The sequence below is a fragment of the Polypterus senegalus genome, chromosome 2 (assembly GCF_016835505.1).
Source record: "Polypterus senegalus isolate Bchr_013 chromosome 2, ASM1683550v1, whole genome shotgun sequence".
NCBI lineage: Eukaryota > Metazoa > Chordata > Cladistia > Polypteriformes > Polypteridae > Polypterus > Polypterus senegalus.
In genome coordinates, this window is record NC_053155.1 from 161,814,889 (window position 1) to 161,835,038 (window position 20,150).

Below are 20,150 nucleotides of genomic sequence, written 5' to 3' on the forward strand. Positions count from 1 at the left end.
GGATTTAAAACTTCTCGGGTGGTGCCTCTTCTTCAGGCACTTCATTAGGAGTCGTATGTTTGGACGGGTCTTCTTCTGGTGGGGTTTTGTGTTGGCTTTTCTTAAAAGATTTCAGGAACATTGTGATGGGAAGTTGCTACGTTGTCTCCTGTAGCGAACTGCTGGTACAATTTCCGTGCTTTCTCATGGATGATGTTATCGTCCAAGGGGATGTTGTTCTTCCTGCAGTCGGTGATCCACAATGCCAAGGCAGATTCCATTCTGACAATATTTTTATTCCTTACGGTCGTTACCTTTTTGGCACTATCACAGAAACTTACAAATATGGTACTCCAGATCGCTGCTTCGTTATTCTTTATGTAGCGTGCGGTGCTTTCATTAATGCCATAGTGGCGCACTACTGCAGCATAACATTTTAGTTCCTGGAGCACATCCGGTAGTTCAACCCTCTCCTGGAGTGTTTTAAACTTCTTCTGGCACTTAGGCTCACTGCAAGAAGCCTTAGAAGGTGCAGGGCGTTTTGCCGACATCTTGTGTGTTTAAGAATAACAAAATGAATACAATAACAAAAAGGAAAGCACGAGGACACTCAGCGGGAGACGCATCACAGGGCAGCAGTCAATCAGCAGCAAGAAGAAATGAATAACACTCTCGGATTGGCTACTTTCACCATCCCAAACCGCATTTCCCTCGGCGGTTGCTTCCTGTTCTCTCTACAGCACAGTATTGCCATGAAAAAAGCCATGAAAAATCTAGCTTTCCGCTAACAATTAATAGTTAGGTTCTAAGGAAAAATCCGCAAACCCTGAACCTTCGCAGGGGTCTACTATATATATATATATATATATATATATATATATATATATATATATATATAGTGTGTATGTGTGTGTCTATATATACGCACATATGCATCATATATGTATTTGTGTATTTACTGTATATATATATATATATATATATTGTGAACCTCGCCCCGGACACAGACAGGCAGACACGTCAATGTCACCCACAAACACTGGTTTATTTTTCATTATTCTTTTATATAACTCTGCTCACCAACCCCAATACTCCTTAGTCCAGGCCACTCCAATGCCTTCTCTTTTCTTCTTTTCCTTTTCTCTCTCTCTTTCTTTCTTTTCTTTTCTTTTCTTCCCACCGCCTCCTTCCTCCTCCAGACGTTGCCACTCTTCCACCCGACTCTTGTCAATGACTGGAGGGAGGCGCCTTTATAGGAACCGGATGGGCTCCAGCTGCTCCCGCAATCTCCAGCGGACACACCCCGTGTGGCGGAAATGCCGCTGCGCACCCGAAGCCGTCCGGCGCCCCTGTCGTCTTCCCCGGCACTTCCTGGTGTGGCGGAAGTGCCGGGCTCCCGAATAAACAGGCACTGGGCGCCGCCTGGCGGTGGCCACGGTCCCTACAGGGCTGGGCTTCCAAGCCCTGTACCCGAGGTCCCCTGCATAACCAGGACGGCCGCCCACTCGGTCTGGAGGAGGCACTCGCCTCCTCCGGTCCTCCAGCGCCCGCCAGGCTCCAGCCCCAGCCGAGGACCGTGCGGGATAAACCGCATTGGGGCTCTGCCTGGCGGTGACCACGGCCCCTACAGGGTAGGGCTTCCATGCCCTCGACCCGTGGCCCCAACAGAACCAGGACGGACGCCTCACGGTCTGGAGGAGGCACAAGCCCTCCTCACATCCTCCTGGGCGGCCCGGGCGGGCTCCAGCCCGCCGGGACCACAATATATATATATATATATATATATATATATATATATATATATGTATGTGTGTGTGTGTGTGTGTGTGTATATATGTGTACATACAGTGGTGTGAAAAACTATTTGCCCCCTTCCTGTTTTCTTATTCTTTTGCATGTTTGTCACACAAAATGTTTCTGATCATCAAACACATTTAACCATTAGTCAAATATAACACAAGTAAACACAAAATGCAGTTTTTAAATGATGGTTTTTATTATTTAGGGAGAAACAAAATCCAAACCTACATGGCCCTTTGTGAAAAAGTAATTGCCCCCTGAACCTAATAACTGGTTGGGCCACCCTTAGCAGCAATACTGTAACTGCAATCAAGCGTTTGCGATAACTTGCAATGAGTCTTTTACAGCGCTCTGGAGGAATTTTGGCCCACTCATCTTTGCAGAATTGTTGTAATTCAGCTTTATTTGAGGGTTTTCTAGCATGAACCGCCTTTTTAAGGTCATGCCATAGCATCTCAATTGGATTCAGGTCAGGACTTTGACTGGGCCACTCCAAAGTCTTCATTTTGTTTTTCTTCAGCCATTCAGAGGTGGATTTGCTGGTGTGTTTTGGGTCATTGTCCTGTTGCAGCACCCAAGATCGCTTCAGCTTGAGTTGACGACCAGATGGTCGGACATTCTCCTTCAGGATTTTTTGGTAGACAGTAGAATTCATGGTTCCATCTATCACAGCAAGCCTTCCAGGTCCTGAAGCAGCAAAACAACCCCAGACCATCACACTGCCACCACCATATTTTACTGTTGGTATGATGTTCTTTTTCTGAAATGCTGTGTTCCTTTTACGCCAGATGTAACGGGACATTTGCCTTCCAAAAGTTCAACTTTTGTCTCATCAGTCCACAAGGTATTTTCCCAAAAGTCTTGGCAATCATTGAGATGTTTCTTAGCAAAATTGAGACGAGCCCTAATGTTCTTTTTGCTTAACAGTGGTTTGCGTCTTGGAAATCTGCCATGCAGGCCGTTTTTGCCCAGTCTCTTTCTTATGGCGGAGTCGTGAACACTGACCATAATTGAGGCAAGTGATGCCTGCAGTTCTTTAGACGTTGTCCTGGGGTCTTTTGTGACCTCTCGGATGAGTCGTCTCTGCGCTCTTGGGGTAATTTTGGTCGGCCAGCCACTCCTGGGAAGGTTCACCACTGTTTTGTGGATAATGGCTCTCTGTGGTTCGCTGGAGTCCCAAAGCTTTAGAAATGGCTTTATAACCTTTACCAGACTGTTAGGTCTCAATTACTTCTGTTCCCATTTGTTCCTGAATTGCTTTGGATCTTGGCATGATGTCTAGCTTTTGAGGTGCTTTTGGTCTACTTCTCTGTGTCAGGCAGCTCCTATTTAAGTGATTTCTTGATTGAAACAGGTGTAGCAGTAATCAGGCCTGGGGGTGGCTACGGAAATTGAACTCAGGTGTGATACACCACAGTTATTTTTTAACAAGGGGGCAATTACTTTTTCACACAGGGCCATGTAGGTTTGGATTTTATTTCTCCCTAAATAATAAAAACCATAATTTAAAAACTGCATTTTGTGTTTACTTGTGTTATATTTGACTAATGGTTAAATGTGTTTGATGATCAGAAACATTTTGTGTGACAAACATGCAAAAGAATAAGAAATCAGGAAGGGGGCAAATAGTTTTTCACACCACTGTATATATATATATATATATATATATATATATATATATATATATATATATATATATATATATACACACACACACAGGTGCTGGTCATAAAATTAGAATATCATGACAAAGTTAATTTATTTCAGTAATTCCATTCAAAAAGTGAAACTTGTATATTAGATTCATTCATTACACACAGACTGATGTATTTCAAATGTTTATTTCTTTTAATTTTGATGATTATAACTGACAACTAATAAAAGTCCCAAATTCAGTATCTCAGAAAATTAGAATATCAATTAAGGCCAATGCAAAAAAAGGATTTTTAGAAATGTTGGCCAACTGAAAGGTATGAACATGAAAAGTATGAGCATGTACAGCACTCAATATTTAGTTGGGGCTCCTTTGGCCTGGATTACTGCAGCAATGCGGCGTGGCATGGAGTCGATCAGTCTGTGGCACTGCTCAGGTGTTATGAGAGCCCATGTTGCTCTGATAGTGGCCTTCAGCTCTTCTGAATTGTTGGGTCTGGCGTATTGCATCTTCCTCTTCACAATACCCCATAGATTTTCTATGGGGTTAAGGTCAGCGAGTTTGCTGGCCAATCAAGAACAGGGATACCATGGTCCTTAAACCAGGTACTGGTAGCTTTGGCACTGTGTGCTGATGCCAGGTCCTGTTGGAAAATGAAATCTGCATCTCCATAAAGTTCAGCAGCAGCAGGAAGCATGAAGTGCTCTAAAACTTCCTGGTAGACGGCTGCGTTGACCTTGGACCTCAGAAAACACAATGGACCAACACCAGCAGATGACATGGCACCCCAAACCATCACTGACTGTGGAAACTTTACACTGGACCTCAAGCAACGTGGATTCTGTGCCTCTCCTCTCTTCCTCCAGACTCTGGGACCTTGATTTCCAAAGGAAATGCAAAATTTACTTTCATCAGGAAACATAACTTCGGACCACTCAGCAGCAGTCCAGTCCTTTTTGTCTTTAGCCCTGACGAGATGCTTCTGACGCTGTCTCTTGTTCAAGAGTGGCTTGACACAAGGAATGCGACAGCTGAAACCCATGTCTTGCATACGTCTGTGCGTGGTGGTTCTTGAAGCACTGACTCCAGCTGCAGTCCACTCTTTGTGAATCTCCCCCACAGTTTTGAATTGGTTTTGTTTCACAGTCCTCTCCAGGGTGCGGTTATCCCTATTGCTTGTACACTTTTTTCTACCACATCTTGTCCTTCCCTTCGCCTCTCTATTAATGTGCTTGGACACAGAGCTCTGTGAACAGCCAGCCTCTTTAGCAATGACCTTTTGTGTCTTGCCCTCCTTGTGCAAGGTGTCAATGGTTGTCTTTTGGACAACTGTCAAGTCAGCAGTCTTCCCCATGATTGTGTAGCCTACAGAACTAGACTGAGAGACCATTTAAAGGCTTTTGCAGGTGTTTTGAGTTCATTAGCTGATTAGAGTGTGGCACCAGGTGTCTTCAATATTGAACCTTTTCACAATATTCTAATTTTCTGAGATACTGAATTTGGGACTTTCAGTAGTTGTCAGTTATAATCATCAAAATTAAAAGAAATAAACATTTGAAATACATCAGTCTGTGTGTAATGAATGAATCTAATATACAGGTTTCACGTTTTGAATGGAATTACTGAAATAAATCAACTTTGTTATGATATTTTATTCTATTCTATTTTAGAACAATCTAGATGAGAACAGACCATTCAGCCCAACAAAGATCACAAGTCCTATCCACTTATTTCTTCCAGAAAAACATCACGTTGAGTTTTGAAAGTCCCTAAAGTCTTACTGTCTACCAAACTACTTTGTAGTTTTTCCAAGTGTCTATCGTTCTTTGTGTAAAGAAAAACTAATGTTTTTTTGCGAAATTTACCCTTAACAAGTTTCTAACTTACTTCCTGTGTTCTTGATGTCCTAGTCTCGATCCACCTTACTAAATCCCTTCATAATTTTAAACATCAATCATGTCACCTCTTAATCTTCTTTTGCTTCAACTGTATAGGCTCAGCTCTTTTAATCTTTCCTCATAATTCAACCCCTATAGCCCTGGAATTAGCCTAGTTGGTCTTCTCTTGACCTTTTCTAGCACTGCTATGTCCTTTTTGTAGCCTGGAGACCAAAACTGTACACAGTACTCCAGATGAGGCCTCACCAGTGCATTATAAAGGTTGAGCATAACCTCCTTGGTCTCGTACTCCACACATCGTGCTATATAACCTAACATTCTGTTTGCCTTCTTAATGGCTTCTGAACATTGTCAGAAAGTCGATAGCTCTGTGTCCACTATGACTTCTAAATCCTTCTCATAAAGTGTACTTTCAATTTTCCGACCACCCATTGTGTTTTCAAACCTAACATTTTCATTTCCTATATGTAATACTTTACATTTAGTGACATTAAATTTCATCTGCCACAAATCTGCCCAAACCTATATGCTATCCAAGTCCTGTAATTATTTAGTGGTATCTGCTAATCCACCTATCTTGGTATCATCTGCAAACTTAACCAGCTTGTTACTTATATTCCTATTTAAATCATTTATATATATTAAAAATAGCAGCGGCCCTAGCACTGACCTCTGTGGAAGACCACTCTTTACATCAGCCAATTCTAATGAGGTTCCTCGCACCATCACACTCTTCTCCCTGTGTCTAAACCAATTCTGCACCCATCTAATAACATCACCCTGATGCCCAGCCTCTCATGTGGGACCTTATCAAATACTTTCTCAAAGTTAAGATAAATAATATCATACTGTATGCTATTCTTTTGTTGCTTCCTCATAGAATTCCAGCATGTTATTAAAGCACGACCACCCTCTTTTGAACCCATGCTGACTGTTCCTAATAACTCCTGTCCTTGCCAGGTGTTACTCAATCTTATCCTTAATAATTTCCTCCATAATTGTTCCTGTGATGCATGCTAGGCTTACTTTTGTAACAACTACAAAAACATTAAGTGATTACTGGAGACGCCATGAAAATAAACAGTTTGATGATTGGTTCTCACAGACACAGCACTACACTTGTATGCCCGCTGTCTTATTGCCTTCTTATTGCGATTGGTTCTCACAGACACACCACTGCACTTGTATGCCCGCTCTCTTATCGCCTTCTTATTGTCGAACTCTATGAACAGGCACCTAAGCAGATGGACCCTTGAGACGTCTCCTGGCAGATACCGTGCACACATGGCAATTGCTGAGCCGTTTTTATGTCGGCTTTTCCAGGTAGTCCCATCCTTCTCAGAAAGACAGGTCTCAACCACCTTACAAATATGTTTCTCTCATGTCAGGATCCATGGGCACCACACAATTATTTCCACAGTGCACCATTTTGAAAATTCTTGTGTAGAGTATAATTATCAAGTCATTGATGATGATGAACAATTGAAGATGGTATTTGTGAAATTGTATTCAAACATGCTGCATCAGTACATCACTTAGAAAGACACTTTTCAAACATAAAGGAAAAGTTTCATTTTCTTAAAAATGTCTGCAAAAATAAACAAGACTAAATTTTATTCTACATTTTTGTGCTATTGTGAAGAACAGTAATAACAACAACAATGTATTTCTTGTATAGCCCAAAATCACACAAGGAGTGCTGCAGTGGGCTTTAAGAGGCCATGGTTTTGACAGCCGCCCAGCCCTGACTCCCTAAAAAGACAAGAAAAAACTCCAAAAAAAACAGTTCCTTGTAGGGAGAAAATTGAAGAAATCTGGGAAAGGCAATTCAGAGTGAATGAATGCAATAATAATACAGTGTCATCTTTTATTTTATAGTATGATTAGTTAAACCTGTTCTGCTTGCAAGCAGGGAATAAAACACACATACTTCTAAATAATAAAATCTACATCACCTATACAGATTTTTTCAAGAATGTTTATACTGTACTAAGAATATAAAAAGCTTTAATGCTGCATCATCTTCTGGTTGTAATACCAAACTGTGAAAGTTCTTGAGTTGTCTGTGTTTTAATGGAGAAATGTTATCATTTATTTTCGATTATCCATTAATTGTTTACATTTCCAATATTGTGTTGATTGACTTTATTGGTCACATACGCAAGGAGTGAGTATCCAGTAGCAGAAAGTATGAAATAGTTTAAATTCATTTCATCCGATACTTTGTAAATAAACATAACCACATGGATGCATGGTGTCATTTGTACGCAGTACAGTAATATTCTTGGTTGCATCAACATTTAATATGTCACCCCTCTCCAGCAATGTTAGTAGAGAGTATAACGTCTGTCTTCCTTAGCTGAAAAATCTCAGAATATATTTCATTAACAGACAAACACAATAAAAAATGTGTATTATGTAAAGGGTTCAACAGGAATCATCAATAATAAAGAACAATGAATTGCTTCAGATACAGTATTAATACATTCTCTCCACTGATTAATAATTCTACCTAACTAAGCACTCTTAACATATTAAGAAAAGAGCAATATGGTAATTATTTCAGTGAACATAAAAATATTTTACATTCAAGTAATAAAAATATGCCAAACTAACAGATTTTGTTCTGGGGGTCTCAATTGCAATGTGGGGCATGGACCATGTATGCCAGGTTAACATTTCACATGTGTAGGATGTGCATAACTGATGACTTGTCTAGGTGTGTGTCCCAGTTGTACCAGTGTTTCCAGTGGCTCTCCTATGACTTTGATTTGCATTAAACAGGTTGGTGAATGTTATATTTTCATGCAGCAGATAAAATTGCATTTATTTTAAAATATATAAACCTGATTTACAGTCTAAACTATACTTTTGTGTCTAAAAAGCTTAACATTGCTTTAAGTATTTTCTCAATTGTGTTACATTTATGTTAAGAAATTAAAAATCATAATTGCAGTGACATTAACACAATTTTCTTTTTTTCCCTCAGTGGTTAATGCCAGTGCATTCAAAGGATCCTGGTTTCATATAAGTGACACCAGTGTTCAAGCTGTGTCAGAAGTGAAGGTCCAAAATGCTCAAGCCTATCTTCTCTTTTATGAGAGACTTCCATAGTTCTGTCATTTTAACAGTGCCTAGTAAAACCACATCATGTTTTTTCTCCAGAAATGTAATAGGTCTGCAGTACTGTAACAAATCAAAACATAAATTTTTCCATTTATTTGAAATATGTTGTAACATGGTATTTTCTGTTACTACGCAAAATTTAGTTTTGTTTTCATTTTTCTGGCTGTACCTTCATAACTGTAACATAATGTAATGTAGATTTTTTGAAAACAATGAATTTGTAATAATGTTTTCCAAAATAAAAGTTTGGGGAAAATATCCCTGCAGTTTTTGAGAATATTTATCAGAATGTCAAAAAGGTGAAGAAAATGTAAAATGATCAAATAACTTATTTGTAAACCAAAGTAATACTAAAGTATGTATTTGCCCTATACAATATCACTTTAAGAAGACAATATCAGAGTCATATGGAATGAGTGTGTTGATTCACCAGAAAAATATTGACATTTATTTTGTGCCAAATCTGAAGTCAGTCCTGTCAGTTGTTCTTGATGATGACATTTACCATTTTTTTCAGGGCTTACTGTTGTTATGGCAGATAACATGAAACCTGTTAAAATTTCCACATTTAGCAGCATGATGTTGTTTTCACTATACAAATATGAGTGGTGGTTTCAGTTTATCTGAAATGTATGCTATATTTTATATATTTACATTTTAGAATTTGTGGTAGAAACATGTGTTTTTTTTTTGCAGGATATGCAAAACTGATTTAGAATTTCATTGTAGTCTATGCTTAAACTTCTGTAAAATTGCTGGTGTGAAAGAAAACTCTGCAGCATGTTTAGTGGAACTAGGCTCCCCATCTGCATCTCAATGGTTAGTCATAGCAGTGGGCTAAGTGCAGAACAGAATAACAGAAACCCGTCAGGAATTAGCATAATTAGCAAAACCAAATCAGACACTTTGTTACTATTCTAGAAGTTATTGAGGTATTTAATGTCTAGTTTAGGGTTACTGTTTGACATAGAGCATTAGATTGAAGTTAGGAGAGGAGTATGGACTTCATGCAGTTTATAAACAAGCTGTTATTTGGACCCAGGATTCTGGAGCAAATAAGACAACAGTGGTAACCACTGAACTATTATATGCTTGAAAAATTACAAGAGACAAGTAAAGATGAACTGATAAGACTGGAGACAGTGAGAACATCATGATATGACAAAGCAATATTGGAATTCAAGTTAGAGAATATGTTTACAGGTTTGGACAACTAAAATGCATGAGAGAATTAAATCTAATTGATTTTATTATGACATTATTACCTTTGTTTTTATATAAAGTATATACCATCTGACTAGATGGTTTGCATGACTGTTATTCCTCCTTCTGCCATTCTGAGCAGAGAATCAACTTCACCCTTGCCCACAACACTAAAATCACATCCCATGTTGCCAAGTACACCAGGAGTGTGTTATTTCAGGTAAGAAAGACAGAGGTTTTGAGATAAGATGCTGTAGTTCTACCAGCTAATCATGATGCTGGAGAGTGATGAAGTATTACATATTGAATAGTATGTGCAAGTAAAAATTTCACTGTGTTCTGTACACAGGACAGCAATGACCCCATAAACAAATTCAACTGTTTGGCATTAGGAGGTGTTCTGTAAACTGGCTTACATGTAGTTTAAATAGTCAGTGTAGTTTATCAGAATGAGCTTCATTTACCATAATCCCTGAAACTCACCATATCCTGTCAAACTAAACCAGTCATTTGAATTGATTTATGAATAATCAGAAGCATCTACTGATTGCAAAGTACAGTACCACAAGCTCCCACTAATGTGTCTCTTAACTTAAACTGGGCAGAGTTGCTGTTCAGAGTGCTGTTAGGATTATACAGGTATGTGTGTTGACACTGTGGTACCCTCAAAGACTGTCCATTGCTTTACAAAAAAAACAAGCCCTGAATTAGAGAGGTGCTAGAAAGTCTCCTGAATAAGAAGAGAGCATTCAAATCTGGTGAAACTCTGAAGGACACACAGTGAGTACTGAAGAACAAGCTGAGTGAGGGAAAATAGGCTTACACAGCTAAAACAGAAAAACTCATCAGAATGACATGGAAGATGTCTGGAATGATCTGGGTATTAATTACTGGATTCAGTCAAGGAGGAGCTGTGGCCAAGATTAATGCACTGAACCAGTTTTTTTAACAGATGTTCCCACAAACTGCCACATTCTTCCAATTGTCCGTCCCCCGCACCATACCTACTACATCAACAACTAAACGTTTCCGGTAACTTTTGATCATTCCAGCACACCGGCTTGGAGGAATTTTAGCCCATTCCTCCGTACAGAACAGCTTTAACTCTGGGATGTTGGTGGATTTCCTCACATTAACTGCTCGCTTCAGGTCCTTCCACAACATTTCGATTGGATTAAGGTCAGGACTTTGAATGGCCATTCCAAAACATTTACTTTATTCTTCTTTAACCCTTCGTTGGTAGAACGACTTGTGTGCTTAGGGTCGTTGTCTTGCTGTATGACCCACCTTCTCTTGAGATTCAGTTCATGGGCAGATGTCCTGACATTTTCCTTTAGAATTCTCTGATATAATTCAGAATTCATTGTTCCATCAATGAAGGCAAGCCATCCTGGCCCAGATACAGCAAAACAGGCCCAAACAATGATACTACCACCACTATGTTTCACAGATGGGATAAGGTTCTTATGCTGGAATGCAGTGTTTTCCTTTCTCCAAACATAATGCTTTACATTTAAACCAAAAGTTCTATTTTGGTCTCATCCGTCCTCAAAACATTCTTCCAATAGCCTTCTGGTTTGTCCACATGATCTTTAGCAAACTGCAGATGAGCAGCAATGTTTTTTTTTGGAGAGCTGTGGCTTTGTACTTGCAACCCAACCATGCACAGTATTGTTGTTCAGTGTTCTCCTGATGGTGGAATCATGTTGCTTAGAAGTTACCCTGGGGTCCTTTGTGACCTCACCGACTATTACATGCCTTGCTCTTGGAGTGATCTTTGTTGGTCGACCGCTCCTGGGGAGGGTAACAATGGTCTTGAATTTCCTCCATTTGTACACAATCTGTCTGACTGTGGATTGGTGGAGTCCAGACTTTTTAGAGATGGTTTTGTAACCTTTTCCAGCCTGATGAGCATCAACAGCTCTTTTTCTGAGGTCCTCAGAAATCTCCTTTGTTCGTGCCATGATACACTTCCACAGACATGTGTTGCGAACAGCAGACTTTGATAGATCCCTGTTTTTTAAATAACACAGGGTGCCCACTCACACCTGATTGTCATCCCATTGATTGAAAACACCTGACTCGAATTTCACCTTCAAACTAACTGCTAATCCTAGAGGTTCACATTCTTTTGCCACTCACATAAATGTAATATTCAGTCATTTTACTCAATAAATAAATGACCAAGTATAATATTTTTGTCTCATTTGTTTAACTGGTTTCTCTTTATCTACTTTTAGGACTTGAGTGAAAATCTGATGATGTTTTAGGTGATATTTATGCCGAAATATAGAAAATTCTAAAGGGTTCACAAACTTTCAAGCACAACTGTATTTTGTGGTGTCCTCTGACACCTGTTTAGTCTGTCCCTAAGCCACCAGAAAGTGTCACTGTTATGGGAAACATCCTGCATTGTTCCTATTCCAAATGAGGTAGGCACCTCTTCACTTAATGACTACAGAACAATAGCACTTACATCTCACATCATGAAGACCTTAATATGAGTCCACTGCAGTTTGCTTATTGGACAAATATTGGAGTGAGGGATTCAATTATCTATCTGCTCCATAAGACTTATTCTCACCTGGACAAAGCTGGCAGCACTGTGAGGATTATGTTTTTTGATTTCTCCAATACCTTCAAAACCACCCGGTCAGCCCTGTTAAGGGGTAAACTCCATATGCAGGTGGAAGGGATGTGCAGGTGGATGAACCTGTGGTGTCCTGAATAATAGACAATCTACTGAGCAGACTGCAGTTTGTGAGACTCAAGGACTCCGATATTGATGTTTGCAACACTGCAGTACCACAAGGAACAGGCCTATCTCCTTTTCTCTCTTCACTCAGTTCCCCCCAGACTATAAATGAACACAGTTGCAGAAATTAACACATTATTCTGAACTTGTATGGTAAATTGCTAAGGGGGATGAAACAGAATGTAAGAGTCAGGTTGTGAACTATGTACCTTAGTGCAAAAACATCAGCAAAACCAGGTATTGGTTATTGTCTTTAGCCACACTTAACAGCCCCTGCATCCAGTAACTTCAGGTAGATTATGTAGAGATGGGGCACTCCTACAAGTTTGTGAGGGTCCACATCAATGACAGACAGCTGTTCTCATAACAGAGAGTAATTATATACAATACAATACAATATAGTTTATTTTTGTATAGCCCAAAATCACACAGGAAGTGCCGCAATGGGCTTTAACAGGCCCTGCCTCTTGACAGCCCCCCAGCCTTGACTCTCTGAGAAGACAAGGAAAAACTCCCAAAAAAAACCTTTTAGGGAAAAATGGAAGAAACCTTGGGAAAGGCAGTTCAAAGAGAGACTCCTTTCCAGGTGGGTTGGGCGTGCAGTGGGTGTCAAAAGAAGGGGGTCAATACAATACAATATACAGAACAGAACAAATCCTCAATACAGCATAAAAATAAAATTTTTAGAAGTATGGAGCAGAATTTAACAGTAGATGATATCACATAATAAGATTTGGATATTTTTAGAGTCCTGGAGACCTCATCCATCAAGCTGCCTCCCCCATTTGGCCATTCCACGGCTGAAACGGTGCTGGGCCAGCCAATCCGATGAAAGGACCCCTCTTTCCCACGATTCCTGCGATCCTCCATCAGGGAAAGGGCAGAGCGGATTCTTTTTTCTTTGAGTCTGTGACATCCTTCTACATCTTGTACAGCTCTGTGATGGCCAGTGTGAAATTTCCACGCTGTGGTGTGCTATGTGGGTAACATGAGAGAGGCTCAAGAGAGGCCCACCAAATCAACAAGGTAATTTAAAGGGCAAGCTCGGTTATGGGATGCACTCTGCAGCCCCTGGAGGTAGTAGCAAAGGAGAGAATTAAAACAAAACTGAGTGCCATTATGACCAATGCTGCACATTCTCTCTCTGACATACTAACACTGAATACTTTCAGCCACCAAATTACTCCATAGAAGTGTATAAAAATATTCTACTGGGGTTCATTTATACCAACAGCAATATGTCTGCATAATGCCTCACTGTGACAGTAACTGCCAAGTCAGAGGTTTTTCTTTCTTTTTAGTCATTCTGGTGTTCAGGCAAGTATGTGTATATATAATTATTTATATATATATAATTTATTTAATAAGCTTTAGTTAATAACCATATTTCTCCTCGGGGACAAATAAAGTTCTGTCTATCTATCTATCTTTTCAGTTTCCTAAACCCTAATCGTCTTGATAGCAGTCATTTCAAATAATATTTACTAAAGAAATAAAGCTTGTCATCGTATCAGAAATCAGTACAGGCTACTTCCTGCTCATACAGTAAACAGCTTGTTTTTGAAGCTACCATTATCTGTAAATCATCTAGCAGTATAAAAAGAGACTACAGTGTTAACATAATTAAATTATACTGCTGCCAAAAGAGATAAAAAATACATGTATTATTTATCACTGATTGCTTGTGTTCAGTAATATTTGAGGAATATTTCAAAATTTCACTAGAAATGTATCATTTATAACCATGCCTAGCAAATGTCTAAATATAAACATGTATCTATCCCTCTGTTTTCTGAAGGCACTTATTGCATTTCATGGGGGCCAGACCAGTTTAAAGCTCTCTGTCAATCTAACCTGTAGGTCTTTTGGATATGGAAAGAATAGTTTTGAGTTAGCAGTGTTTTCCTGAACAAACTAGACAACCACGTTTAAGAATTCCAATATATTTATAACAAAGCAAAAAAAAAAAAAAAACGAATCTAAACTTAGGACAGTTTAGCACAGTATAGCATAGTTTTGCCAGTAAAAGTAAATGTAGCCTGTACACAATTTAAGCAATATTCTGACATTTCCAAACACAAAAAATACATCATAAATGCTATACTTTGTATTCCAATTCATATTTATTTCATATGAACATGTGTCTTTTCTTTATTGGCTTAAAGGAAATTCTGACTTGTACAATAATTTTTCTTTTTCTCTTGTATTATAAGAGGATAACTGGTCACATTAAATATCTAATATAATATTCCCAAACCATGCTTGATCCAATCTTGGCTTTTTGGGGGTTTGGTTAGGGCTGGCGGAGCCTATCTTTGGCATCCTGGATGGAGTTACAAGGTTACAATCAATTATAGGTCCCACTAATGTGTACTGGTAATGGACTAATTTCTAATTGTCAGTTAGCCTGCTGTTTTATCTTGGTAGAGTAATATATATATTGCTGTACTTTCCCCTATTGTATTATTAATATGTAGCCTTAGAATATCTAATCTCACAGACTTACCACTGTTTATAAGGTGTTATCTTATATAACTTATCCCCACCTTTCCTTCTATATCTATAACCTCATGCAATTAGATGTAGTAAAAAGACAATCAGGAGTTAAATTACACATAAAATAATGTATTACTGATAATATTCGTAAATAATAACAAATTGCAAAGTACATTTGAATATTGGCAACTATACAACCTGATTACATGGTGATGTGTAGTTTCAGGTGGCACACAGACTTGTAGTTACTTAAAATGTCTCTAGTTAAGGCATCACTGGTGCTCAGCTTTCAGCCACATGTCTGTTCAATATGACTGAAACTGTGCTCTTTATTGTGTTGTCTTCAGTTCATGGTATGATGGTCTTCTTCATCAGATCAATAAGAGATAGCTTCTTTCAGATGTTAGTAAGAGAGAGAGAGTGAGATAAAGCAAGCAAATTTATGGGTTTTCTTTCCAACCCCTACAGCCAATAGGACATCATGGTACTTAAAGGCCTCTGAGACAAGCCAATTCCAAACAGCCATACCTCAGACCAATGGGGGAAATAGAACATCTTAACACCTGCCCCCAAACCATATGTTAAAGTACACCTTAGCCTACTTGCAGGGGTAGAAAGACTTTAGCAAAGAAACACTCGCCAAACTGGTTTAAGACACATCCCCCAAATCCTGTCGTAAAATTACAAAGAGACTTAGTCGTAATTCGGGGGGGTCAAACACGAATGCCTCTCATCAAAGTAACAATAAATTACATTGCTTTGCCTAAATTATAAATAAAGACATACAAAACATTTATCAAGTTATATGCAAAATCTTACATCACAACACCTGTCGTGTACAATATGTGTTTCAGATGTGAAAGAAAACCCCTGTGCAGACACAGGGACAACATGCAAACTTCAAACAGAAAAAGACCAGGCAATGATCCATGGGAAATCTTTACATTTTACAAATGTTTATGGTTTGAATTTTATTTTCACATTTGTATGTTTGGCCATCTATGGACTGGAGCAGAATTATGTTTCATTTGACTGTTATATCCACGTTCTTTATATAACAACAGTTTATAATCAGCTGTTTTAGGATTTTCCTAAAGTGCACTAGTTGACAATATCCCAGTCAGTGGGCAGCATCTTGCCAGCCTTTCCTGAGTGGTCAAAGAGTTTAGCAGATCCTTTTTAAGGTTACATGAAAATCATTCTGCATGTTACTATTAAACTAATTCCTCTCTACATACTTTGTTTTGGCTACTAGAAGGACATCCTTGGCCTGCTGATACTGATTCAGCTAATTCATTGTGTGGAAGGCCTCTTTATAGTTTTTTTTTCAATTGCTAAGACAGATTCTGCAGTACTGAAGTCGCTTTCTCAAAATTCTTCATACAGTCACCACAGCATCAGCTGATGTGAGCCAAACTGTTAAACGGTGTCTCACTCAAAAGCCATCAACATCACATTACATTTTTAGAGGCCATTTTGCACATGCCTAAATACTGTCACTAAAACTGCTAATAAGACATTCAAAACTGTAATACGACGATTTGCTAAATTACTATCAAGACCCTTTCTAAAATAGATTGTAAAAACCACCTAATATAAACAAAATATGTCAATTGACATGAGATCAAACACAGCTGATTTGTGTTAGTTGATTACCCAGCCAGGTGTTTTGCAGTAAACTGATCTCATTGTCTTCCATATATACTGTAAGAGGTTATGTTTGGAATGTCTGCTGTTGTAGACATGGACAAAGCAGGTCAACAACGAATAGGAATTGTTGCAGGAAGAGGGAGAGGCCAATGAAGGCAAGGAAGAGCAAGGGAAGTGGTAACAGATGAAATAAGGGCTACAGTCATTGACCATGTTATCAATCATGGACTCTCGAACAGGCGGGCAGGGTTATGAGTGCTGCCAAATCTGCAACAAGCCACAGTTGCATCAATCATACGAATATTCTGCCAAACCAGCAGGAAGGATGCAGTCGTCTGTAGTGTCTGAACTGCCCATTACTGTATGTGCTGTATACAGTTGATTGACATGCGTTGACTATTGATTCTTGTCTTCACAGTAGGATACAAAGATTACCTTGCAAAGGGGACAGAGGCAGAATTTTTAATGATGAGTGTCATTGTTGACATGGTCACTTCTGACAATGCCATACGACTCTGTAAAATCCGGGACAGAGTTCTGGCTGACAACACAGTGTTTGACAATGTGACAAGTGTCAGTATAGCAACAATTGCCAGAGTGCTACAAAAGCATAAACTAACCATGAAGTGCTTATATACTGTCCCATTTGAGAGGAACAGTGTGAATGTGAAGGAACTCAGATACCAATATGTCCAGGTAAGAGATCTATTCAATATAAAACTATTGTGTCTCATTCTTTAGTGGTTGTTGCTTTGAAGGTGAAACATTATGAACATAGCAGTCCAGGGTACAAACCCAGCCCAATCCCAACTACTTTGCCATTGAGCAAGACCCTTGTAAGCCAGAGTTGCTCCAGGAGGATTGTGCCTGTAATTGATCAGCTGTATGAAGCTCTGAATAAGGCTGTCTTCCTTACAAGTTCCATATAAACTTTTATAGTACAACTAGACATTAAGCCCGTTACAATAACGGGCGCTAGAACAGTAGTACATAAACATTAGTAGGAACAGTCTACAGGTATATTAAATTGCACGGAACCTTGACCTCATTCTATTTGTTGTCTTAATTTTTTTTGTTAAAAATATTTTTGCAAGAAGCCTAAAGTAAAATAATATTAAAAATAAAATCGAAACGTATATGGCAATACAATAAGTATAATTAATATTGCCTTAGTGTAAAACTTTGTAACAATCTGTAATACACAATATCTGAAGAAGATATTTAGGAAAAACTTTTTATTTTTTTACCTCATGAAATGTTTCAATAAAATTTGATTATAGACAACATTCTTTGTAAATACTCTGTCTAAGTTTGGCAACAGTTTGCCTTGTTCAGGACCATCTACAACGTTGACAACAACATCTCTAAAACTTCTAACTCTTGATAATGCAACATATAACTGAACCTGGCTGAATACTGGTTCTGGCAAGTAAATGCCAACTTTTTATAAGGTTTGCCCTTGACCTTTATTAATTGTTATGGCAAAGGCTAATGTAACTGGAAATTGCCACCTTCTTAAGGTAAAGAGTAAATTAGTAGAGGATGGAGCCAAATCAATACGGGGAATATTCTGACGCTCATTTTCTTTTTCTTCAATCAATCTATTTGCTTGTATTTTTCTTTGTCTTTCAGCCTTTCTTTTTTGATGTTTACTTGCTGAGCTGACCGTTCTTCCAGGAGATGTTGCTTATATACGATTTGAGTGTCTGTGTCTTTTGTCCTACTTGACATGTCCTTTTTTTGGGTGACATGTTGTTAGTAGATAGTTAGTTAGTAAACATACGCGGGGCAGTATGTGTGGTGTCTCCCCAGGAACGGATTTTATGTGCGCGGCCGCGACTACCCAATCAGCACTCTCCCCAGCAATGCTGTCCTTTATTTTCTTATCATGCGCGGCTGCGCCATTCACTGTGTGCACAGCTTCTAGTGTGTGTGTGTGTGTCCACGGTCTTACCCGCAAAGATGTCCTTTATTTGTTAATCATGCGCGGCCGCGGTGACACGATTCACTGTGTGCATCCACGGTGCCGTGCAGATCGCACCGAGCCCCTTGCATGCGCACTTCACGAGAAGACTCACACACGGACACCTGGACGCACACAGGGGTTTTATTAAAGAGGATATACCACAAAGGTATATAGAGCTATGTATGCTACTGTAATGTAATGTAATCCTTACAATATGGTATTTTTTCTTGTTAGTGGGTCATGGAGTTGGAGGCTATGCAAACAGCCATTGTGTTCATCTTTGTGGATGAAGCTGGGTTTAACCTGGCAAAACAACAACTGCGAGGACAGAATATTATAGGTCAAAAAGCAAATGTGCAAGTTCCAGGACAGAGAGGAGCCAACATCACAATGTGTGTAGCAATATACAATGATGGTGTTTTGTGAAACAAACCAGTCATTGGCCCATACAACTCAGAGAACCTAATTTTGTTTCTTGATGACTTCTATAGGACACTGGCACCAGAGGATAAGAGAGAGCGGGCAAGCACAAATGTGTTATTACAGGTATTTGTTGTAGTGTAAGATAACATGGCATTCCACCACTCCACTGCAGTCACAGAATGGTTTGCAGCACATCCAAGGATGTCCTTATTGTTTCTGCCACCATACTTCACCTTCCTGAACCACATTGAGGAATTCTTTTCTGCATGGAGGTGGAAGGTTTATGACCACTGGCCACATGATCAGATGTCATTACTGGAGCAATGAATGCTGGATGCCAAGATATTTCTCCAGAGCAATCCCAAGGATGGATCAGGCATATGAAGAGATACTATCCTAGATGACCTACAAGTCTCCAACTTTAAATCCGAACAATATCTACATCCATCCATCCATTAACCAACCTGCTATATCCTAACTACAGGGTCACAGGAGTCTGCTGGAGCCAATCCCAGCCAACACAGGGCACAAGGCAGGAAACAAACCACAGGCAGGGCACCAGCCCACCGCAGAACAATATCTACATACTTCTGTTATATCACCTATGTCCATATAATCATTTTTTTTTTGCTGTTCCATTATTCAACCCCGTGTGCCTTTTATCAGATACCAGGCGGTTGCGCCTTTCCCCACAGTTGAGCTTCCAAAGAAACTGAGGGCGGAACCTTCCCTTATATACTAATTAGGTGTCCTTGCCCAAAAGCAGCCTACGTGGAAGCAGTGTATGCAGAAGTGATCAGTTTCTCACACCCCCTCCTTCCACGGGACACGGCGCTATGTTTTTCTTCTACTCGGCCTAGAGACTAGTGCTTGATACCAGAAGACACAGTAATATGCTTACATGTGAAAAAAGCTTCTCGAAGTGAAAAACAACTCCTTACATAGCCATGGCTGTATCTTTAGAACATTCCCGGCTGTTTCTCCCAAAACATTAGTAATGCAGCTGGGTTTCGCGCTGAGCGACCAACGCCCATCTGCTCTCTTGACCCCCCCCTCTCTTTAGAAAAATCCTTCCATTACAAAAATCATTCTGTTTTGTAATACAATGTTTGCAACAAATAATGTCAGTTACTTTACAAATGATGCTTTCATGACAATCCATATAATATTTTAGGTAAGGCTGTCTGTTGTTCGTGTTTT

The 20,150-nt window shown here is 39.3% G+C and overlaps 1 protein-coding gene across 3 annotated transcripts in view; it reads left to right on the forward strand.

The window, feature by feature from the left end:
* The window catches only part of usp16 (ubiquitin specific peptidase 16), a 210,019-nt gene extending 200,997 nt beyond the window's left edge, over positions 1–9,022 (forward strand). For all 3 annotated transcript variants that reach the window (XM_039744906.1, XM_039744907.1, XM_039744908.1), the window contains exon 18: positions 8,321–9,022. In XM_039744906.1, the coding sequence (XP_039600840.1) occupies positions 8,321–8,445 (125 nt within the window). In that variant the 3' untranslated portion in view covers positions 8,446–9,022. The remainder of the gene's footprint in view (positions 1–8,320) is intronic.
* Positions 9,023–20,150: the final 11,128 nt, after the last annotated feature.